Raw genomic sequence first — 25081 nt, forward strand, 5'->3', positions numbered from 1 at the left:
GTAACTAAGCATTAAACACAGGCCGGATCTAGAGATGTTTCTGAGGATGTACGTCTGGAGTACGACATGAAACATCCTGGCAAATTAAAACTGTGTGCCGGACCGCTGCAGAGTGAAAATCTCAGTCTGGAAACATCCCCCAGGTTGTGGCTAAGCCATGTCTCCGCAATATCCTTTCTTTCAGGAGTGCTAGTTCTGCAAGGTTCGCAGGAGAGCTTCTGTAAAGTTTGGAAGGTAGAAGACGACGTACTAGCAGACGTAAAGCTGCGAAAGGGGGCGTGAGTCTGCTTGGGTAGCTGAGATGGTAGAGCATTTGCCTGCGAAAGGCGAAGGTCCCGAGCTCGAGTCTCGGTCCGGCACACAGTTTTAATTTGTCAGGAAGTTTCATATCAGCGCACATTCCGCTGCAAAGTGAAAATCTCGTTCTGGAGTACGACATGTTATGATAGTGAAACATGGACATGGGCTGTGGGAAAGTTGGAAAAGAAGAGAATCAAAGCGTTCGACATGTGGTGTTCCAGAAGAACACATAATTGGACTCATAAGAAGTGAGGTTATCTCTAGAATTGGCATGGGAAGTAATAAGCGTAAAATACCAAACAGAAGATTGAACAGGACGGTAGGAATATTTTGGATATCAAAAAGCGACGTGTATGCTATGAAAGGAAGTAGATAGGCAAAAACTGCAGCGGAACATAGAGATTAGACTGTATATTAAAAAATTGAGGACGTTAAGTTTGTGTAGTATTATGTCTGGAGTTACACAAGAGAGGAAATTGTGGCTGGTCGCCTTAAAGTAGAACATTGATGATCAAAATAGGCGCGTCGCGGTTAGTCATTACACTCAACCAGATTTACTCATAAAGAAATTGAGTTTTAGGAGGAGAGCAACTCACGCCGCAGAGGCTGATGCCACCGGTGACGGGGCCGGTGCACACCATGGTGTCCACCACGGGGTTGTCCTCTATGCCCAAGTCGTCGATCAGCTGGCGGCAAGTCTCGAAGTCGACGATTGTGACCTCCACCCACTGCAGGATATCAGGCGCCACAGTGTAATCGGTGGCGCCCCAACCGGAAGCAATCCCAGTCGAACCAGCTAGAACAGCGTGAGAACTACTAAATTATTCCGTCGAAAATGCAGTGCACGACAGCATCACGTCGTGTAACGACATATCACAGAGTAGGACTAAATTTCGATAGCTTTTGAAGGAGAAATTAAATGGAATGTGATCAATACAATAACGTTCAGGTCGTTCACGCGTTCATAGAAAGGGTTCGCTACTTTTCACTTAGGTTCAGTTTAAATTATTGCTTATTCCATGGAGGACTGTTAACATAATTGTTTACAATAACAAAGAACAACGACCTACGAATGAATAGTGTGTAGCGATACTTCTTCAAGGGCCTCTATGGTAACGTTTACCTAAGTCATTTTAACCCGATAAATGCGTTATTGTGATCAAGGTTATATATGAAAGGAATACATAAACAACTGACTGCAGAAAGATACAAAAGTCACGCACACCAGCCCCAAGAAACTAATTACTGTGGAATGATGTCTTGGTACACACCACTGTTCACTGTAGTTTCAAAGAAAACAGATCTCATTATTCTTACTCCATACAGCACAGCACAATTTCAGTGCTAGGTGTTTCATGAAAGCTATGCATATTTCGTGTGAGAAAATATTCGTGTCTTCAGCATTCATGTATCTACTAAGATAACACCACGCGTTTCCTTTCTTTCTTTTAGTCATCAGTCGTCTGACTGGTTCGATGCGGCCTGCCACGAATAACTCTTTGATGCCATCCTCTTCATCTCAGAGTAGGATTTAAAATAAAGATCCAGAACTGATTTTAGAGTATATTCGAATTTCTGTCTTCCCCTTCAGTGTCTACCACCTACAGCTCCCTCTAGAACCAAGGGAGTTATAACCTGATGCCTTAGCACTTGTACTATCATCCTTTTGCTTCCTCCTCGTCAGTGTTTTCCGTACCATCCTTTCTTCGCCAATTCTGCACAGAATTTCCACATCTCTCACTTTATCCAGTAGCAGTCTACGAACCAAACGTCAAAAGCGCCAGTTTGGTTCTGTCCCGGTTTTCCGTCAGCCATACAATGCTGTGTTCCAAGCGTTCATTCTCAGATATTCCTTCCCCAAATTGAAGCATATGTTTGATACTATCCAGAATTGTTTTGGCCAACAACGCCCTCTTTGCGTATGCTACTCTGTTTATTCTGTCATGCGTTGTATTGCTTCCAAGGCAGCAGAGTGCTTTGACAGTTTACTCCGTGCTCATCAGTTGTGATGTTAAGTTTCTCATTGTTCTCATTTCTGCTGCTCCTCATTACTTTCGTCTATCTTCGGTTTACTCTAAATACATACTCTGTACTCATGAGACTGTTTATTCCAATCAACAGGTCCTGTAATAGTTCTTCAGTGTCCCTGAGGATAGCAACCAGCGAATCTTATGATTGATATCCCTTCATCTTGAATTTTAATCCCACTCTTGAACCTTTCTTTCATTTCCGTCATTGTTTCTTCGATGTAAAGATTGAACGCTAGGAACGAAAAACTGCAGCCTTGCCTCAAAGCCTTTTTAACCTGAGCACTTCGTTCTTGGTCTCCCTCTCTAATTGTTCCCTCTTGTGTGTGATGTCCTTAGGTTAGTTAGGTTTAAGTATTTCTAAGTTCTAGGGGACTGATGACCTTAGAAGTTAAGTCCCATAGTACTCAGAGCCATTTGAACCATTTTATTCCGTACATTCTACTAGTCGGCAACTAGCATGCACGAGCTATTAAGCTGATTGTGCAGCTGTTCTCTTACGTATCTCCTCTTGCTCTCTGGGGGATTCTGCAGATGATGTTTTCTTCGAAAGTCTGTAGTAAGTCTCCAGTCTCATAGATTCTACACAATAAGCTGGACAGTGGCTTCGTTCCTGCTTCTGCCCAATAACTGAAGAAATTCAGTAGGAATGTTATCTATCCATTCTGTCTTATTTCATCGTTTACCAGAGCTCACTTAAACTAAACTCATGTCCTCTGTACCGACCTCCATTTCTACTTCTGTCATGACATCAGACAAGTCTTCTCTCAAGCAGACGCCTTTAATGTACTCCTTCTTACAATCTTCTCTCTCCTCTGCGATGAGCTGTGTAATTCACATTGCACTGACTATGTTGCAGCCATTGCTTTCAATTTCACTGCAGTTCGTTTTGACTTCCCTATACTTTACCGAATAAGACTTTTCAACTAACATTTCTTTTTCATATATGTGGTGTCTGTTCTTTTTGATATGTCGGAAAGAACAAACACCATTTTCAACCTGCAGCCATTAGTGATCAGAACACCTGCCTAGCACGCAGTAGATCCAGTTTCAAATGCTGGTACGGCAGAAATTTTTAACTTTCCCCATTGTTATCCACTACCAGCTCAGTGTCATTAATTTCACAGTGTCTTGATTTCTTATTCGATTTCCTAACTTTTTTTTTTGCCTGTATGTCGAGATTCATTCTATAAGTGCTGACGTTACGTCAAAATTACTTCCACTTAATTTAGTTCAGTTAGTATAGCGTACCTTGTAAATTAAGGAACATCCTCTGCCCCGTGACAAATGTATATTACGTACTCTTCGCAAGTTTCTGTAATCGCATAACTTAGGAGACCAAATTGTCTTATAGTTCTAGACTGCCAGGAGCATGCTTGAGAGTTGTCATGTTCCTTACTCACCTGTCGGAATGGATCCAGCGCTGGCCAGAGGAATAGTCTGCACGTAAGAGTTGAGGGAGAACGCGGAGCTCAGCGTGAAGATAGCGATGTCGTTTGGGTGTATCTGAAGACCTCTGAAGAGTAAGAGTAAACATACTTGACTTGTATGAATACGAGCAGTTCTAAAGGCACATACACATCATGCTTTACATGTACAAACTTGTTTTCTCTCTTTCTCTCTCTCTCTCTCTCTCTCTCTCTCTCTCTCTCTCTCTCTCTCTCTCTCTCGCACGCACACACGCACACACACACACACACACACACACACACACACACACACACACACACACACACACACACACACACATGCGAGGGGTAACATGGTGTGTTTATACATTTGTTATTATCATTGACACCGCCGTTGAGCTATAATGAGGCAAAACAAAGTGAGTGAAAAGCCAGACGACTTACAAACTCCCTGCCGCCGTTGGATAAGCAGCTGCAGCAGCAAGTCCTATACTCCTAGCTCACTCATTTCTTACATAGTTTAATTCTTAATTTCTTTGAGTGTTTTTGGTACTTGCATTGTTTGATACATAAATTTCGGGCGTATTATAGTATTTGCGAGTTGTAGCATCGCGTTTTAGTACCTGAATAGGGTAAAATCGCGTAGTCTCGTTCCGCTGCCGAGCAGTGTGTCAGCAGTGCGTTAGTAGCAGCATTACTGCATTTACTAGGCAATCTTGTATTTTAATAACCGTTTAAATTTTGTCGATTTGTTTGCGCTCTGTAGATTAGTTCAGACGTTCTTTGCAAAACAGTTTTTAGCATGGATAGGGACTGCAACTGCTGTGTTCGGATGCAGGCTGAGTTGGCATCCCTTCGCTCCCAGCTTCAGGCAGTGTTGGCTTCGGTCACACAGCTTGAGGCTGTTGCCAATGGGCATAACTGTGGGGGTCTGGATGGGGGTTTGTCGGGGACGGCCAGCTCGTCCCACGTATCCCCCGATCGGACTAAGACTGTGGTTGCCCGGGATACTGCCCGCATTGAGGCTGATCCCTCACCTGTGGTAGAGTGGGAGGTAGTCTCAAGGTGTGGCAGGGGGCGAAAGACATTCCGGAGGGCTGAACGGAAGGCCTCTCCAGTTTGTCTGACGAACCGGTTTCAGGTTCTGTCTCAGGCTGATACTGATCTTCGGCCTGACATGGCTGCTTGTCCTGTTCCAGAGGTTGCCCCTCAGTCTGCAAGATCCGGGCGGTCGCAGAGGGTGGGCTTACTGGTAGTTGGGAGCTCCAACGTCAGGCGCGTAATGGGGCCCCTTAGAGAAATGGCAGCAAGAGAGGGGAAGAAAACCAATGTGCACTCCGTGTGCATACCGGGGGGAGTCATTCCAGATGTGGAAAGGGTCCTTCCGGATGCCATGAAGGGTACAGGGTGCACCCATCTGCAGGTGGTCGCTCATGTCGGCACCAATGATGTGTGTCGCTATGGATCGGAGGAAATCCTCTCTGGCTTCCGACGGCTATCTGATTTGGTGAAGACTGCCAGTCTCGCTAGCGGGATGAAAGCAGAGCTCACCATCTGCAGCATCGTCGACAGGACTGACTGCGGACCTTTGGTACAAAGCCGAGTGGAGGGTCTGAATCAGAGGCTGAGACGGTTCTGCGACCATGTGGGCTGCAGATTCCTCGACTTGCGCCATAGGGTGGTGGGGTTTCGGGATCCGCTAGATAGGTCAGGAGTCCACTACACGCAGCAAGCGGCTACACGGGTAGCAGGGGTTGTGTGGCGTGGACTGGGCGGTTTTTTAGGTTAGATGGCCTCGGGCAAGTACAGGAAGGGCAACAGCCTCAAAGGGTGCGGAGCAAAGTCAGGACATGCGGGGACCAAGCAGCAATCGGTATTGTAATTGTAAACTGTCGAAGCTGCGTTGGTAAAGTACCGGAACTTCAAGCGCTGATAGAAAGCACCGAAGCTGAAATCGTTATAGGTACAGAGAGCTGGCTTAAGCCAGAGATAAATTCTGCCGAAATTTTTACAGAGGTACAGACGGTGTTTAGGAAGGATAGATTGCATGCAACCGGTGGTAGAGTGTTTGTCGCTGTTAGTAGTAGTTTATCCTGTAGTGAAGTAGAAGTGGATAGTTCCTGTGAATTATTATGGGTGGAGGTTACACTCAATAACCGAGCTGGGTTAATAATTGGCTCCTTTTACCGACCTCCCGACTCAGCAGCGTTAGTGGCAGAACAACTGAGAGAAAATTTGGAATACATTTCGCATAAATTTTCTCAGCATGTTATAGTCTTAGGTGGAGATTTCAATTTACCAGATATAGACTGGGACACTCAGATGTTTAGGACGGGTGGTAGGGACAGGGCATCGAGTGACATTATACTGAGTGCACTATCCGAAAATTACCTCGAGCAATTAAACAGAGAACCGACTCGTGGAGACAACATCTTGGACCTACTGATAACAAACAGACCCGAACTTTTCGACTCTGTAAGTGCAGAACAGGGAATCAGTGATCATAAGGCCGTTGTAGCATCCCTGAATATGGAAGTTAATAGGAATATAAAAAAAGGGAGGAAGGTTTATCTGTTTAGCAAGAGTAATAGAAGGCAGATTTCAGACCACCTAACAGATCAAAACGAAAATTTCTGTTCCGACACTGACAATGTTGAGTGTTTATGGAAAAAGTTCAAGGCAATCGTAAAATGCGTTTTAGACAGGTACGTGCCGAGTAAAACTGTGAGGGACGGGAAAAACCCACCGTGGTACAACAACAAAGTTAGTAAACTACTGCGAAAGCAAAGAGAGCTTCACTCCAAGTTTAAACGCAGCCAAAACCTCTCAGACAAACAGAAGCTAAACGATGTCAAAGTTAGCGTAAGGAGGCGTATGCGAGAAGCGTTCAGTGAATTCGAAAGTAAAATTCTATGTACAGACTTGACAGAAAATCCTAGGAAGTTCTGGTCTTACGTTAAATCAGTAAGTGGCTCGAAACAGCATATCCAGACACTCCGGGATGATGATGGCATTGAAACAGAGAATGAAACGCTTAAAGCTGAAATACTAAACACCTTTTTCCAAAGCTGTTTCACAGAGGAAGACCGCACTGCAGTTCCTTCTCTAAATCCTCGCACAAACGAAAAAATGGCTGACATCGAAATAAGTGTCCAAGGAATAGAAAAGCAACTGGAATCACTCAACAGAGGAAAGTCCACTGGACCTGACGGGATACCAATTCGATTCTACACAGAGTACGCGAAAGAACTTGCCCCCCTTCTAACAGCCGTGTACCGCAAGTCTCTAGAGGAACGGAGGGTTCCAAATGATTGGAAAAGAGCACAGGTAGTCCCAGTCTTCAAGAAGGGTCGTCGAGCAGATGCGCAAAGCTATAGACCTATATCTCTGACGTCGATCTGTTGTAGAATTTTAGAACATGTTTTTTGCTCGAGTATCATGTCGTTTTTGGAAACCCAGAATCTACTCTGTAGGAATCAACATGGATTCCGGAAACAGCGATCGTGTGAGACCCAACTCGCGTTATTTGTTCATGAGACCCAGAAAATATTAGATACAGGCTCCCAGGTAGATGCTATTTTTCTTGACTTCCGGAAGGCGTTCGATACAGTTCCGCACTGTCGCCTGATAAACAAAGTAAGAGCCTACGGAATATCAGACCAGCTGTGTGGCTGGATTGAAGATTTTTTAGCAAACAGAACACAGCATGTTGTTATCAATGGAGAGACGTCTACAGACGTTAAGGTAACCTCTGGCGTGCCACAGGGGAGTGTTATGGGACCATTGCTTTTCACAATATATATAAATGACCTAGTAGATAGTGTCGGAAGTTCCATGCGACTTTTCGCGGATGATGCTGTAGTATACAGAGACGTTGCAGCATTAGAAAATTGTAGCGAAATGCAGGAAGATCTGCAGCGGATAGGCACTTGGTGCAGGTAGTGGCAACTGTCCCTTAACATAGACAAATGTAATGTATTGCGAATACATAGAAAGAAGGATCCTTTATTGTATGATTATATGATAGCGGAACAAACACTGGTAGCAGTTACTTCTGTAAAATATCTGGGAGTATGCGTGCGGAACGATTTGAAGTGGAATGATCATATAAAATTAATTGTTGGTAAGGCGGGTACCAGGTTGAGATTCATTGGGAGAGTGCTTAGAAAATGTAGTCCAGCAACAAAGGAGGTGGCTTACAAAACACTCGTTCGACCTATACTTGAGTATTGCTCATCAGCGTGGGATCCGTACCAGATCGGGTTGACGGAGGAGATAGAGAAGATCCAAAGAAGAGCGGCGCGTTTCGTCACAGGGTTATTTGGTAACCGTGATAGCGTTACGGAGATGTTTAATAAACTCAAGTGGCAGACCTGCAAGAGAGGCGCACTGCATCGCGGTGTAGCTTGCTCGCCAGGTATCGAGAGGATGCGTTTCTGGATGAGGTATCGAGTATATTGCTTCCCCCTACTTATACCTCCCGAGGAGATCACGAATGTAAAATTAGAGAGATTAGAGCGCGCACGGAGGCTTTCAGACAGTCGTTCTTCCCGCGAACCATACGCGACTGGAACAGGAAAGGGAGGTAATGACAGTGGCACGTAAAGTGCCCTCCGCCACACACCGTTGGGTGGCTTGTGGAGTATGAATGTAGATGTAGATGTAAATTTAAATAAAAAAAAGCGTGAGCGAAAGTCGGCGGAGAAAGTACCGATTAAACGAAAATTGCGGCTCATACATCAAGCTTTTGGAGCTCCATAATCACTGAATCAGTGGAAATACGACTGCCTTAGTCCCTTATTAATCGAGACGGAAGTGTCCAGTTAAATTGTGCGTGGAATCCCGGCATACCAAAACTTCGTGCTCAGAGTAGCCGGTGTCGTTTGCCTTTCGAAGATAGTGGATCTGATATCCATGGCGCCAGCTTTTTTCACCAATGAGGGCACAGACTCATAAACATCGCAGTCACAACGCCTGCTGGGCAACCCACGCATGTGCCGGCGGGGTCTTAAATACGTGAGCGCTTTGTCTTTCCTGTCAGTATTCACCTGAAAATGACCAGAAGACTCTGCGCCGAAATATAGTGGCAGTTACCTGGAATTTTATGGAACAAGTACCGACTGGATAGATCTTGGAAAAAGGAGTAAGACACAGCTGCTGTCTGTCTTCCACTCTTTCAATCTATACTCAGAAAATACGATTGACCGTTGCCCACTGGTTGACAAGTGGGTAAGAATGGGAGGGAGAATAATATCGTGTTTGAGACTTGCAGTCGACATGGTCCTTCTAGCAACAGGTGAAAAAGAATTATAGGACATAGTGGATATAATCAAAGGTACAGGAAATATTTGTGGAAAGAAAATCAACATATAGAAAGCAAAAGTAATGATAGTAGAAGCAAATAAAAAGGTAAAGATAATTTTGAATGGAGGAGTAAGGCTTTAAATACCTCGGAAGCAGGATAGTAAATAACTGGAACAGCAGCACAGGAATTTAAATCAGAATAGCAGTGGCGGAACAGGTATTTTATAAGGGAAGGAGAATTTTCTGCAGCAATATAGACAAAGGTTTGAGAAAGAGACTAATAAAATATATTGTGTGGAGCGCCCTCCTTTGTGGTAGAAAGCGGGGTGGTGCTGTGATTCGAACACTGGACTCGTGTCCGGCCATCCTGATTTAGGTTTCCCGTAATTTCCCTAAATCGCTTCTGGCAGACGCAGCGGTGGTTCCTTTGGAAGGCACGCCCGGCTTCCTTCCCTAATCCGATGGTTCAATGGTTCATATGGCTCTGAGCACTATGGGACTCAACTTCTGAGGTCATTAGTCCCCTAGAACTTAGAACTAGTTAAACCTAACTAACCTAAGGACATTACACACATCCATGCCCGAGGCAGGATTCGAACCTGCGACCGTAGCGGTCTCGCGGTTCCAGACTGCAGCGCCTAGAACCGCACGGCCACTTCGGCCGGCCTAATCCGATGGGATCGATGACCTCTCTGTTTGGTACCCTCCCCCGAATCAACAATCCAACCAACCTATGTGATGCTGAAACGTGGATACTGAGAGAGAAAAGTAGAGCAAGGCTCGAGGCTTTTGAAATAGAGACATGGCAGGTGATGGAGGTGCGATTGAATAAAATTAAAAATGAAGAGGTACTGAGAATAAGTGGGAGAGCAAAGAAAATTACTGGGTGGAATAAAAAGAAGAATACGAGAATGTATTGGAAATAGATTAAGAAAGAATGAGGAGTTTATGAAAGTCTTAGAAGGTATGTGGAAGGGAAGAGGAGGCGAGGGAGGAAGAGATTTCGTATACCGGATGTTGAGACAAACGGCAGCACATACAGCTGCATTATGAAGGAAGTGATGGATCGCAGGAAATGTATATGCTAAAGTACATGCTAAAATAGCAGATAACTGATGATCATATACCATGAAATCTCTAGAATCTAACGTTATAGCTTCCTTAACAGAAAAATTTAGAAATGAAAGAAAGCTAGAAGAATGAAACAGAAGTGAAAGAAAAGCCTACCGCCACGGTACTCTCTGTACCTGTCTTGAATCTACTGAAGACTGCTGACTACGTAGTCCGTTATAGCTATTTTTTCACCTGCGCTAAACTACTGGCAGCTAACCCTGCGTGGCCCAACAATAACTGGGCCTTCACATTAGCATTTGGGTTTCTGTGTCCGATCTTCTGTAATGTGAAATAGAAGCAACTATGTATTCTGAATCGGCCTTGCCGCAATAGTAACACCGGTTCCCGTCAGATCACCGAAATTAAGCACTGCCGGGCTGGTCTAGCGCATGGATGCGTGACCATCCGCTCTGACGAGCGCTGTTGGCAAGCAGGCTTCGCTCAGCCCTTGTGAGGCAAACTGAAGAGCTACTTCGTTGAGAAATAGCGGCTCCGGTCTCGTAAACAGACATACCGGCGGGAGAGCGGTGTAGTGTCCACATGCCCCTCCGTATCCGCATCCAGTGACGCCTGTGTTATGAGGATGATACGGCGGCCAGTCGGTGCCATTGGGCCTTCCTGGCCTGTTCGGACGGACCTTATTTACGTATTTATGTATGAACACATTACATGAATAATAGGCCTATTCATAAATGTCCCGTTTCGACTCATCTCCATCTCTATTCGGTGAGCTTCCCTCCACATTGTTGCTCCTTCTCGAGGTAGTTGGGCTACTTTTCTTTGTACACATACGCTCCAAAACTCTTTGATCCTGACCCATTTGGTTTCCAGATTATCCAGTATTCGAGTAGTATGTTCCTTATTGTGAAAATCATACTACAGTGCCCGTGAAATTCTACACTCCTTGAAATGGAAAAAAGAACACATTGACACCGGTGTGTCAGACCCACCATACTTGCTCCGGACACTGCGAGAGGGCTGTAGAAGCAATAATCACACGCACGGCACAGCGGACGCACCAGGAACCGCGGTGTTGGCCGTCGAATGGCGCTAGCTGCGCAACATTTGTGCACCGCCGCCGTCAGTGTCAGCCAGTTTGCCGTGGCATACGGAGCTCCATCGCAGTCTTTAACACTGGTAGCATGCCGCGACAGCGTGGACGTGAACCGTATGTGCAGTTGACGGACTTTGAGCGAGGGCATGCGGGAGGCCGGGTGGACGTACCGCCGAATTGCTCAACACGTGGGGCGTGAGGTCTCCACAGTACATCGATGTTGTCGCCAGTGGTCGGCGGAAGGTGCACGTACCCGTCGACCTGGGACCGGACCGCAGCGACGCACGGATGCACGCCAAGACCGTAGGATCCTACGCAGTGCACGCCAAGACCGTAGGATCCTACGCACCGCCACTTCCCAGCAAATTAGGGACACTGTTGCTCCTGGGGTATCGGCGAGGACCATTCGCAACCGTCTCCATGAAGCTGGGCTACGGTCCCGCACACCGTTAGGCCGTCGTCCGCTCACGCCCCAACATCGTGCAGCCCGCCTCCAGTGGTGTCGCGACAGGCGTGAATGGAGGGACGAATGGAGACGTGTCGTCTTCAGCGATGAGAGTCGCTTCTGCCTTGGTGCCAATGATGGTCGTATGCGTGTTTGGCGCCGTGCAGGTGAGCGCCACAATCAGGACTGCATACGACCGAGGCACACAGGGCCAACACCCGGCATCATGGTGTGGGGAGCGATCTCCTACACCGGCCGTACACCACTGGTGATCGTCCAGGGGACACTGAATAGTGCACGGTACATCCAAACCGTCATCGAACCCATTGTTCTACCATTCCTAGACCGGCAAGGGAACTTGCTGTTCCAACTGGACAATGCACGTCCGCATATATCCCGTGCCACCCAACGTGCTCTAGAAGGTGTAAGTCAACTATCCTGGCCAGCAAGATCTCCGGATCTGTCCCCCATTGAGCATGTTTGGGACTGGATGAAGCGTCGTCTCACGCGGTCTGCACGTCCAGCACGAACGCTGGTTCAACTGAGACGCCAGGTGGAAATGGCATGGCAAGCCGTTCCACAGGACTACATCCAGCATCTCTACGATCGTCTCCATGGGAGAATAGCAGCCTGCATTGTTGCGAAAGGTGGATATACACTGTACTAGTGCCGACATTGTGCATGCTCTGTTGCCTGTGTCTATGTGCCTGTGGTTCTGTCAGTGTAATCATGTGATGTATCTGACCCCAGGAATGTGTCAATAAAGTTTCCCCTTCCTGGGACAATGAATTCACGGTGTTCTTATTTCAATTTCCAGGAGTGTATTAACATTAGTGTTAAGTAGCTCCTATCCTTCGATAACTTGACCAAACTGAAAAAAATTATAATAAAGTACCATGTTCAGGTGCCATTTTTTTGAACGTGCTGGGAGCTGTTGCCTGCCCCCTGTTTTGTGTAGTTGGACTGAGTATGGACCATTTCCAGTAATAAAGTGCACCATTCCCTTGGCTGGGTCATCCAGGCGCTGTTGCAGCCCGACTTTCACTTGGGAAAAGGCTATACACACGCCTCCCAGTCGTCCTAACACATGATCCATCATAACTAAGAACGAAAACATACGTGAACGAAAATGTATATTAACAGATGCTGAAACATTCCATTAAACCTGGATCTACAATGAGTCGTCTGTGAAATAATTGCGAATCTATGGTTACGAACCACACCTGACCAGTATGATGCTAATTGCTTTATTATTTTGCGACGAACCATCGAACATCATGGATGCCACATATCTAAATACTCAGAATACACTACTGAACAGCCTCCGAAATATGATGTATACATGCAGACCGAAGCACCTAATGAAATGGCTGGTATTTGAACTCTGGTCTCCTGCTCACTAGGTAGATACGCAAACCACTACGCCACCATGGCACACCGGGTTTGTATAACCGCACTGACTACCCTAGCATGCCTCACTCCTCAGTCCAAATTCCCATTCATGACTCAAGCCGGTTTGTATACCCTGTGCCAAGGTGATGTAGTGGTAAGCGCATCTGCCAAGCGAGCAGGAGACCCACCCTCGAGTCCTAGCCATGGCACAAATTTTCATTCATCGCTTCAGTATGCGCATATACAAAAGAGATGTTTGACACTTGAAAGGGGTCCCTGGAACCACATAGTTTCATCTGATTAAAGCACCTCAGCCTGTGTTTCAGGCAGGATCCCACGTTTTATTCGGTGCTATTCAAATATAGTTGGAGAACCATTGCAAAGCTGTTCGAATTCAGGGGGAATACCAAGTGGGCTGAGGCATGAATAAGAATTTTGAACGAGGAGGGAAGCGTGCTAGGGTAGTCCGTGCAGTTGTGCAAACCCACTGTGCCAGGGTGGCCAACTGGGCAGTGCATCAGCCTAGTCCACAGATGTTTGAGAAAGGTCTCAACCATCAAGAAGTTGTAGCTGGATTTGGAGTTCACCTAGAAAAAAACGAAGTAAACTAAAAGTAAACTCCATACTTATCAATGTAAGTAGATGGGTAACTAGTGGCAACTGGTGGTTAGTATAATTGTATAATTTACAGAAATAATTTTCACTTGCAGATTGTGGCAATTGACGCATAATTTGGTTTTTATCACGTTTTGAGAAATTCCCGTAAAGGTATTTGTGGAACACGATCTCAGAATGAATGAACGAATTTTCAGCTAGAAGGGCGTTGGCAAACACCTATAAAACGTTTCTGCACTACCTACTGCATGAGATATAAATCGCGTCTCGGAAGATAGGGATCTAGACTTAAATATTACGTTAGCTGTAACGAGGTCCTCTATACCAGACTCAATTATCCGACCAACGACGAATCGACAACTTAAGACGAAAATGTAGCCCTTGGTGCGGTCTACAAAGATCTTACTGACTGGTCCTACTCACCCTGGGAAGTCGGGGTGCGGGATCTGCTGAAGAACCTGCGACTCCTGCTCGGTGCCGTCTTCAGAGGAGAAGTCCACTTCTCCAGCCACCGCCTGACGACAAAAGCGTATAGTTTCTAACTCCAGTACTCGTAGACGACATTTCAGCATTGACATAGTTGCCTCAGACCAATGAGTGGTATCCCTGCGACATCCTTATTGTAACAGAATTTTCTGTGTAATACGATCAGATTCTGCGCACAATATTACGTATTTCCGATAATGTTGCTTGTAAGTCATCAGATTTTAAACTGAAACTTATTTCATTTTATACAACACGTGTAATATTGTTATACAGTGTTTGGTTCTCTACATGTATTCAGTACTTAACAAAAATATGGTTAATCATGTTACTCATTTGTAGGTATTTTAGGGGTAAGTTTTTTAAAGTGCAGTATTATTTTCTCTTCCGATGTGCAATCATGTCACCGGTTCGTGGACTGAAAGTAGTCAGTACGACAGTTCGTTTAGCAAACAATGTAAGAGGCACTTGTTATTCTCTGTCTTTCAAAAAAAAGAATAAATAGCTGTTGTAAATGATAAAGCTACCAACTTACAAGAATACCTGAGCTCCACTAAACAACGGAAACCTGTTCTACAAACCTCAGTGCTCACGGATATCTGCGAAACCTTCCACAGCGTTATGTTTACAAACATATTTACGAAGAAGTAAATTTTATATTTACTACTATTCGTATATTCATTTGGTCAGTCATTCACTTCCTTTATTAAAGGTGTAACTATTTCTAATGCCAGGCAAGACGTACAGTTTTATTCTTACGTTTGGGGTTTTACACGAAGCGAGTATGATAATAAATTATTTTGTACGCAAATGGTGTAACATTGACTGTGATTTTAGGAACAATGTAATATACTGAGTATCTACACCGTGATACCAGTTTTTAAAACACTGCTAAGTGCTGTTTCTTGGCAGACATTTGATTGCAAGTGAAGAGTGACAAAAATGACAAATTATGAGTGATTAACTTTTCTCATCCTTCTCTAATGAAATGCTTTCTGGCATTCATGTTAGGTATTTTCAAAAGAAGTTCTTGAAGGAGACGCATTGTGACCTAAAATAATTTGACTAGAACTGGGATTATTAGAACAATTGGTTCCAATCACACTACTGCTATCTTTCAGTTCAGCAGCGTCAAAACGCTGCAATGATAATGGCAATGTGAATTGGGCTTTAGAAGTAAATCCTTAAAAGACTCTGGTATACGCAAATTTCGTGTCTTTCCGTCTTAGTTAAACTGAACACAAATCAATTATTTCTCTATTCTTACACATTTGAAACGTTCAAGCTCAAAAAGCCACAAATGTATAGAAGTGTCAGATTTCTTGAAAGAGGTCGTTTTCCTACAAGAGGCTACATTTTTATTTAAGACAAATCCCTCATTTAACTTTCAATAAGATTTCTTTTACCTCCTTGACGTTTAGCAGTAGCCTGGTTGTTGTAAGAACGATGTATTGTACAGTCATTCCAAATAAACATAAAAAAATAAAATGGATACTCCAGTTGAGGCTTGGTAGTGCTCAAGAGATGGAATTAGCTCATCACTGATGCTAATGGCTAATGAAATGAACATCTCACACAAAAAACATCCTTCTGCAAGTAAGTAATGTCTTTCAAAACGTTCAATGGGGCAGTGGAGCCCAACATTAGAAAGATTATATTGTCGAATATAAATCTATCTAACACCGGATGTTTTACAAAAAATAGTAAATGCTTCAGGAGAGTATATGACAGACAAATGCGAATAAAACATCCCATATAAATTGTGCCAGCTTGTTTTAGCTACACAGATACAGAGGCTAGAATGTAACCCACACACGTACTCACAGAAGGTGCTAAGCAAACACAGGTTAAAAGTAGACTTTCGTAAATTTGACCTACGAATTCAACGCACGTTCTTATTCTCTTAGCAACAATACGTGTAGCTCTTCTGACATCATCTTTGGAGTTGTTCTATGATCGCAGCGTTATTCATAATCCGAATGTCTCTCGTTTTTACTTTCTCTTTGTAGAGTGCAACCTTCAGCCAAGTTCACAGCTAAAATGTGGAAAGCTTGATGGCGAAGAAAGGTCATCATTTCTCCCAATCCGTCTTCCGGACACTTTTAGATTTAGATGATATATCATATGCCGACTAGAATGCTTCTTTCGAAGAACATAACCTATTCTTGTAGCCAAATGAGCCTCTAAAAAAATTCTGGAGCTCGTTTTCAGTGAAGTCTGGATAACGGAGCTCAGCAAGACGATGTAGTAGCACACCACACATTGACAGAGAAATGTTATTGAAACGTATCTCCACTAAGGCTCGTGGTATTTCTGTCGTACCGCCAACGACAGAGTGATACTGATTTCGTCTCAGATGCAAGTGGTTTAATCAATTCCGCGGTGATTTGCGAATAGTCAATGACAAAATTCCAAAAGTTTACCTTCATGTCTTCCCGCAGCAAATGGTAAGGACAGGGTGTTTGAATTTGTAAAATCCGTCACATCGTTGTACAGAGGTTTGAAAAGGAAATATGGATATTCTGAACACACATTACCATGCCTCATACAGCGTAGGAAACCCGCTGACATCCAGAACAGCTTCCAGTTGTCTCGGAATGGATAAAAGCAGGTGCTATGTGGTTTTGGTTCAAATGGCTGTAAGCACTATGGGACTTAACATCTGAGGTCATCAGTCCCCTAGAACTTAGAACTACTTAAACCTAACTAACCTAAGGGCATATCACACATCCATACCCGAGGCAGGATTCGAACCTGCGACCGTAGCAGCAGCGCGGTTCCGGATTGAGGCATCTAGAACCGCCCGGTCACAGCGGCCGGCTATGTGGTTTCCAATGGAATCTTGTACCATTCTTCCTAAAGAAAATTGTGACAAGTTTAGTTAACGATGGTGGAGTTGGATAGCGCTCACGTAACGTTCTCTGCAAAGTAAGCCACAAAAGCCCCGTAATACTGAGATCTGGTGATGACGAGGGCAGATGTGACAACTCATCCTCGTGTTCACAAAACTCGTTATGGACGATGAGGGTGTGTGAACAGCCCCCTGTCGCCTTGGAACACACCATAGCCATTGGCGAACGAACATTGTACCTGATAAGCCAAAATTGTCACATAATCCTTGGCTGTAACACGACCTTGCAGAGCAGCCGTGGGGCCCATGGAAAGCCGCATAAATGCTACTCAGATGGTCACTGAACCCACGCCATGTATACTCCTCCAAATGACCTCCTTCCAATTGCTCCGTAGTACAGTTTTACGGCTTTTGCACCACTTTTTCTTGTTACGGACTTTTGCATCGCTGACTGATGGTTTCGCTATTCCAGCTCACAACAGAATTCCCAGCTTATGGAGCTCCCTTCGCGATGTTTTGGTGATAACCGGATTCGCAAGTGCGACGTTCAACTCTGCAGTGACTTTTGCAGCTGCCATCCTCTTATATCTCGTCACAATCTTCTTCAATCACCCCCCGTTACGGTCATTGAACATACGCTTAGCGGATGATGTTTTCCCGCTTACCCCGCCTGCGGTGTAAATCTTCGATATGGCGCTCTTAAAACACCAAACACCTCGGTTCCATTGGTTACAGAAGCACCCACAATATGAGGACCTACAATCTACCCAACTTCGAGTTCACTTCATTCCCATATGCATAATGTACACAGAACTACACGGAACGCTATTGTGGCCACCACTAGCATTGAAACGTATTGAGAACATTGAACAGGTCCGTTCTTGTTCAAATAAAACAGTACGATCTGGAGGCTTGGCTAGCATATGCATTTATCTGAACCATGCATTTATAGTGGTGTTTCCATATTTTAGCCGAAGTGTGCGATTGTTGAATGACTTCTTTCTAGCAACTGAGTGATGTCTTCTCCTGAATTCACACTCTATTTGAAGTTTGACTGCTGGGTACTGCACCACTGTCATCCAATTTGGTGACAAAACGAGGAAACACCCCTGAATCGGGTATTCTGCGGTTAAAATACGTCTACGACATTCTCTACACCAGGATTTGCATTATGAACTCCGTACACAAGATACCATACCGGCATTCAGTGCATTTGTAAATGCATAAACGCATGCGACATTCACAAGTGATAAAATACAGTTGCCAACAAATCGCAGTCGCGATCGAGAAATTCTGTTTTGGACCTCAAACTCAACTACAGAACTTCAACTTCGAAACAAAAATGATAGTCGATAAATAAACTCATGGCAACTGGAGTACCAACACGCGATGTGTACCTTACCTCTGGAGCTACCTGTATCTGTGTAACGAATAAAAATTACGGAAGGGGGGGGGGGGGGGGGAGAGGTGCGTTCAATATGTTGAAACGTCCCCTTAGAACAATTATACACGAATGTGCTTAAACTGACACACAATATTTTGTTAGCGCAACGCAATCTGACTTTCAGAATTCCCTACAAAAGAATGGCCCTGACTAACATTAAACTATACCTTTCACAAATCACTTACCACTTACTACTGATAAGGATAGTTAGCAAATGAAAGATATTAATAGAGAACAAACAATGTATTTACCTTGATATCATCATATATAAATATAGCAGTTCATGACAAATTTCAAAACTCCGCCATCTCTCTCCCCACATCCACCACTGCTGGCGGCTCACCTCCAACTGCGCAACGCTACGCGCTGTTCACAGCCAGCTGCCTAACACTACAATGGCGAGTATTACAACAATGCAAAACAGCCACAGACTGCACACAGCACAGCCAGTGATTTTCATACAGAGGTGGCGTTACCAATAAAAAAAAAAAACCTAAACAGCCTACTTACATCTATATTGTCTGCAAGACTCTTCAATGGTGATTGTGCACCTGCACAGTCACAACAGATGGCTGCTGGCCATTTCTACAAAGACTACAGTGGGTCTACACCTTTGCTGACTCACCAGTACCATTATTTCTACAAGGACTGCAGTGGGTCTGCTTCTTTGATGGCCCACCAATACCGTAATCTCTACCAGGACTGCAGTGGGTCTGCTCTGTGATGACCTACCAAACGATATTCTTCAAAACTTCGATTGACTTCGCTGTGGGTTTGCTCTGTTGTGGCCCATTACCTATCAGCATGTCAAGAGTCAGCACTGTCTTTCCGTTGGAAGGACAACACTTCTTCTACAAGACTGCATGGAAATCCACTACGTCTGTGTGCATTGTCTTTTACTGCTCAGACTTTGAGAAAAACACGGCAATTTTAGTGTGATCAACGATCAGGACAGTCTTTATGGACTGTGAGAAAATTTTAGCTTTTGACCAACATTGTATCAATAAGTGTGTGCATTTGATTTCTTTGTTATTGTAATTGTGAAAAAAAAATTTAACAAATATGTATTGGCCAGTGCCCAAAAAAAATTTGTAAAATTTTTTGTGGGTGGCATGGGGGCTATGTAAGTAGGCTGTTTACGTTTTTTTTTATTGGTAACGCCACCTCTGTATGAAAATCACTGGCTGTGCTGTGTGCAGTCTGTGGCTGCTTTGCATTGTTGTAATACTCGCCATTGTAGTGTTAGGCAGCTGGCTGTGAACAGCGCGTAGCGTTGCGCAGTTGGAGGTGAGCCGCCAGCAGTGGTGGATGTGGGGAGAGAGATGGCGGAGTTTTGTAATTTGTCATGAACTGCTATATATATGATGATATCAAGGTAAATACATTCTTTGTTCTCTATTAATATCTTTCATTTGCTAACTATCCCTATCAGTAGTTAGTGCCTTCCATAGTTTGAATCTTTTATTTAGCTGGCAGTAGTGGCGCTCGCTCTATTGCAGTAGTGGGAGTAACCAAGATTTTTGTGAGGTAAGTGATTTGTGAGACGTATAGGTTAATGTTAGTCAGGGCCATTCTTTTGTAGGGATTTTTTTGAAAGTCAGATTGCGTTGCGCTAAAAATATTGTGTGTCAGTACAAGCACAGTCGTATAGAATTGTTCAAAAGGGGACGTTTCAATGTGATGCAACACAGTCTTTTCCTCGGTCAATTTTCATTGAAAAAATTCGGAATTTGGTGTGGGACATTGTGAAATATTCGCGCTTCAGCCTTTACAGTTTCGTCAAATTCCGATACACGTAGCCTTCAAAGTGGTGTCTATTACGGACCTGCGTTCCAAGCAGAGAGTTGTCATTGAATTTATTTTGACGATAAACCAAAAGCATAGCAGCTATTCATAGGCGCTTCCAGAGAGTCTATAAAGACCTGAGAATGAAAACAAGCACGGTGAGTCGTTGGACGTGGCGCGTGTCAGCATCGTATCAAGGTCAAGCAAAGCTGTCCGATGTCGCGTGTGCCGGCCGTCCGCACACAGCTGTGACTCCTGCAATGTTGGGAAATGTGAACACTCATTTTGGTGATCGACGGATCACACCCACACACTTTTCTGTTCAACTGGACCTCTCTGTTGGTAGTGCTGACACAGTAGTCCACCAGTTGCGGGTTTTCCCCCTATGTTCCTCGCCGCCCAACAGGAGACCATAAAGAGTAACGAAGGATCTTCTACGCGGAATTGTTTGCGCGTTACGAGGCTGATAGCGACAATTTTTGCTGAACATCGTCACATACGATGAAACATGGGTTCATCACTTCAAACCGAAAATAAATCGGTAATCCATGGCGCAGTCCATGACGCACCCCCCCCCCCCCCCCCGCAAAGAAAAAGGTTCAAAGCCGCACGATCAGCCGGCAAAGTCATTGCGACGGTCTTCTGTGGCGCCGGCCGCTGTGGCCGAGTGGTTCTAGGCCCTCCAGTCCGGAACCGCGCTGCTGCTATGGTCGCAGGTTCGAATCCTGCCTCGGGCATGGATGCCCTTACGTTAGTCTTGGGGACAAATGACCTCAGATGTTAAGTCCAATAGTGCTTAGAGCCATTTGAACCATCTTCTGTGGCTCTGAAGGAGTTAGTCGATTTGATGTCCTCCATCATGGGGCGGCGATAATCTTTGAAGTGTATTGTGGGTACCCCCAGCAAACTGAATGAACGACTTTGGCGTGTTCATTGCCACAAAAGTATCAACCATTTTCACCTTCTCCAAGAGAACGCTAAGCCTCACACAACAGGATCTGACAAAACTTCATTTGACTGTTCTTGATTATAGACCACACAACTTGGATCTGCGCCTTCCATACGTTTGGTTCAATGAAGGACGCGCTCTGTGGAAGCAGTATGTAGATGATGTGGAAGTTAACGATGCAGCAAGACGTTGGCTTCGACGTCGACCAGTAGCGTGATACCATGGGGGCAAAGAGGCAGTAAGTTGGCGTAAGGTAGTCGCATTCAACGGAGATTATGTTGAAAAATAGGATTTTGCAACCATAACGGTGGAGAATAATATGGTCAGAAAGAAAGTGTTGAACTACTTAATGTACACTCCCCGTGTTATTCGAGTTAATCTACCCAACTAAGACATAAAATAGTTTCTATTCCTCCAAACACCCCTTATAATGACTGATTTAACAGAGTGACTTCTACAGAGAATGTCACTGAACTGCATAAAGGTAATTTTAATTATTGTTTATTAAAGACGGTGAATGGATTTTATTTTTGAATGCCTTGAATGTAAATGCTTATTAATGTCTGTAAAAGAAATAATTGTAAAACAACTGTTATTATCGTATTTTACCTAGTGATAACCCACATAATACCTCAGACATAAGGTCGTTGCTTACTGTAATCTATGAAAGTACGTACATATGTAAGTCATATGCCACGATGTAGTATTTTCCTTTAATACCTATACCATCAACTACTTCATTGCATGAATACTCATAATTATTTGTTATTTTATTCATAGTTGTAATCTTCACCAAATGTAGGCTATATTTTTCAGAATAAAATTCAGTTGTCAATTGCACATATATTTTTATTGTGTTTTACCGGTTTCGACAAATTAGTGTGTATCTTCAGAAGCTTAATATTGGTCTAGCAGATGTCAATATCTTCTTCATAGAAGCAAAACGCCACGATGTGTCCGGAAATGTACATATTGTATGTGGTCAATGTAAACACAGATTGACAATTTTAGTTGTTTTAACTGTCAACCTGTACTTACAATAATCACTTACAAGATCTACCTTTCTGGACACTCCAAGGCATTACTCTTCTATGAGGAAGACGTTGACATCTGCTAAACCAGTACTAAGCTTCTGAAGATGAGAAATTAATTTGTCGAAACCGGTAAAGCATAAAAAAATACATTTGCAACAGGCGACTGAATTTTATTCTGAAGAATCATTATTATTTTCTGGAGTGGCAGTTAACGTGGTTTTTGGTTTTACAGCTGTCGATTCCTCATACATTCTATTCACGTACTGGAAGTTCGCTGTTTTTCATGCGTCATGAATTTTCATTTTTTAACTACAAGGAAAAAAAATATAGTTTTTGTCCTTTTTCATCGAGAGCAATAGAGAATTGAACGCTCATGTCGTGTAGGAAATTGTTCATCTTTCGCAGTCGAGAATACGGAGGTTCTTTTAGAGTAAAATACTTAATATGAGGCTATTTTACCTGTACTTACATAGTAGGTGCCGGTGTCCATGATACAGTGAGCAGCGGTGAGCACCCTCGTGGTGGATATGATGGAGCCTCCACACATATGTGATCGGGTGAACAGTTCAGTATACTGCAGTGACACTTGGTACGGGAACTGCCCTGCAAGTCCAGTATCAAGTTACTTATCACTGCCTATACACACGAGTAATTGACTCTTAGCATCCTACTGGACAAATGACAAGGTGTCATATGATGAAATCCTCCTATGCATATTGAGTTGTGGATCCTGTTCAAAAGAATACTGAAACTTCCTTAATCTAAAGTTTCCCGACGTCGCTGAAATGTATATACTACCACAGATACTGTACGACGACAGCAGTTCCATCCGTTCTGGGGAGGGAACACCATTCCCTACCATTATTCGTTAATTTGCGCTCTCTGATAAAAATATTCCAGATATTTACTAGTGGCTATTAATATGTGGCGTCCACACCCATCACCTTTGTGACGGCTTGACCTCTGCTGGTGGCGCATTCAGTGAGTCGTCTGAATCTCTGTGGAGACACGGCAGCTCGTTCTTCATGAAGATCCGATACCAGACAAGGCAGTTACGGTGGACTCTGCGGTACGGAGCGAAGTCGACGTTCTATGGGCGTTCCTTTGTGTTGCGATCGGAACTTTCTGCCTTTCACTTTGTAAGTTGAAGAGCTTGATAATGGAATACAAGAGTTCTGAAACATGTTGTGGTAAATAAATCGAACATTTTCAACAGCTAGTGAGTAATATTTTCTGTACTCATTTCAGGAATGTTACTCTCCATAAACCATTGCCTGGCAGGTGCTTATTTGTGGCAGGGTGCAATGTCATGGTGACAGAAGCGGTCATAGTCTCCAGACTGTTCTTCTACTGCACGCACTACACAATGCTGTAAAATGTGGTCAAATCCTTCCGTATTTAGCGTTCTACTAACCAAAATAAGAGGACCGTAATGTAACCACGAAAAATACCTCCATACCTGAACACCACATACTCTGCGCTTTTTTCTTGTGAAAGAAACTGTGTAGGCTACACAGTTCTGCGCTTTACTTTTTATAAAGAATAAAGGTTATACTTACACAGCCTACTACGTACAGTACTTATTTTCACAATGTTTTAAGAGGCCGTGGACCCACATATGAACAAAATTTATTCCGCACTTCACTGGTGGCACTACACATTACGGCAGGTATTTTTCTCCAGGGATTGCCCAAACCCAAAGCCTTCCATCACATTGCCACAGGGTGCAGCGTGAGTCATTGTTCAAAATTTCAGAGGCCATGGACCCACGTATGAACAAAATTTCCTCTGTACTTCACGGTTGACGCTACACATTATGGCAGGTAACCTTCTCCAGGCATCCCCCAAACCCAAAGCCTTGCATCAGATCGCCAGAGGGTGTAGCGTGAGTCATACTCTAATGTTTAAAGGCTCTGGACCCACATATGAACAATATTTCCTCTGTACTTGACTTTTGGCGCTACACTTTATGGCGGGTATGTTTCTCCAGGAATTGCCCAAACCCAGACCCTTCCATCGGATTGCCACAGGTTATAGCGTGATTCACTACTCAAAATTTTAGAGGCTTCAATGTTGCCACATGAAGGCAGGCAATTTTCTCCAGGCATTCGCCAAACCTAAACTCTACGACTGTATTTCCACTAAGTATAGCACGATTCATCACTCCAAATGACTCGTTGACATATAAGCAGCTGCTCGATCGTTGTACCACATTCTTTTTAACTCAGTCATTGCCCTAGGCAGACTGCTGGTAGCTCTTGGGTACACTTGAGTGATTCTTTCCGCTGGTTTCGTGTTATTTCTTACAATCATCGTCAACAGCAGTACATGAGCTGTACCTGGACTTGGGTTAGCTTTGGTTGTTCCTCCGCGTTTCCACTTCCCATTCACGTCACCAACACCTTTATAAGCGTTGAAATGTCGCTGATTGAATTGTGGATCTATTAACAAAATGAAATCTAATGAATAGTCCACATTCTAAATTACCGGTCTCTTCTGACCTAGTCATTCTACTGTTGCTATTCGCCTATCGACAACGCAATATTCCCCGCCCCCTTTTAAACAGGTGGATGCGACTCACTTGACCTCTGGTGATAATTACCTGTTACGTAGGGGTGTCCAGATACTTCTGATCATAATTGTCTGTGGCCTACCTAAAGCCTACCTGGATCAACAAATATTCTACAAAAATTTAAAATGATGTCATAATGAACTCATTAATGTGTATAATCTTAAGTTAAAGCTTTAATACAATAAGTCAACTATTAATGTTAGAAACTTTTAGGTACCTCTAGACATAGTTACTCACCACACACAAATTACCCAGACTGTATTGACACAGTATTTGCAAATAAGACCACTTAGCAACTCCTAAC

General features: G+C 44.0%; 1 protein-coding gene across 1 annotated transcript in view; it reads right to left on the bottom strand.

The window, feature by feature from the left end:
• Nucleotides 1-25081, bottom strand: part of LOC126234782 (trypsin-1-like) — a 41084-nt gene that overhangs the window by 9916 nt on the left and 6087 nt on the right. Inside the window, exons 3-6 of the mRNA XM_049943531.1 lie at nt 22675-22808; nt 14083-14174; nt 3731-3843; nt 897-1096 (exon numbers count right to left, since the gene is read on the bottom strand). Coding sequence (XP_049799488.1) covers nt 897-1096; nt 3731-3843; nt 14083-14174; nt 22675-22808 — 539 coding nt within the window. The remainder of the gene's footprint in view (nt 1-896; nt 1097-3730; nt 3844-14082; nt 14175-22674; nt 22809-25081) is intronic.

The sequence above is a fragment of the Schistocerca nitens genome, chromosome 2 (assembly GCF_023898315.1).
Source record: "Schistocerca nitens isolate TAMUIC-IGC-003100 chromosome 2, iqSchNite1.1, whole genome shotgun sequence".
NCBI classification, from domain to species: Eukaryota; Metazoa; Arthropoda; class Insecta; order Orthoptera; family Acrididae; genus Schistocerca; species Schistocerca nitens.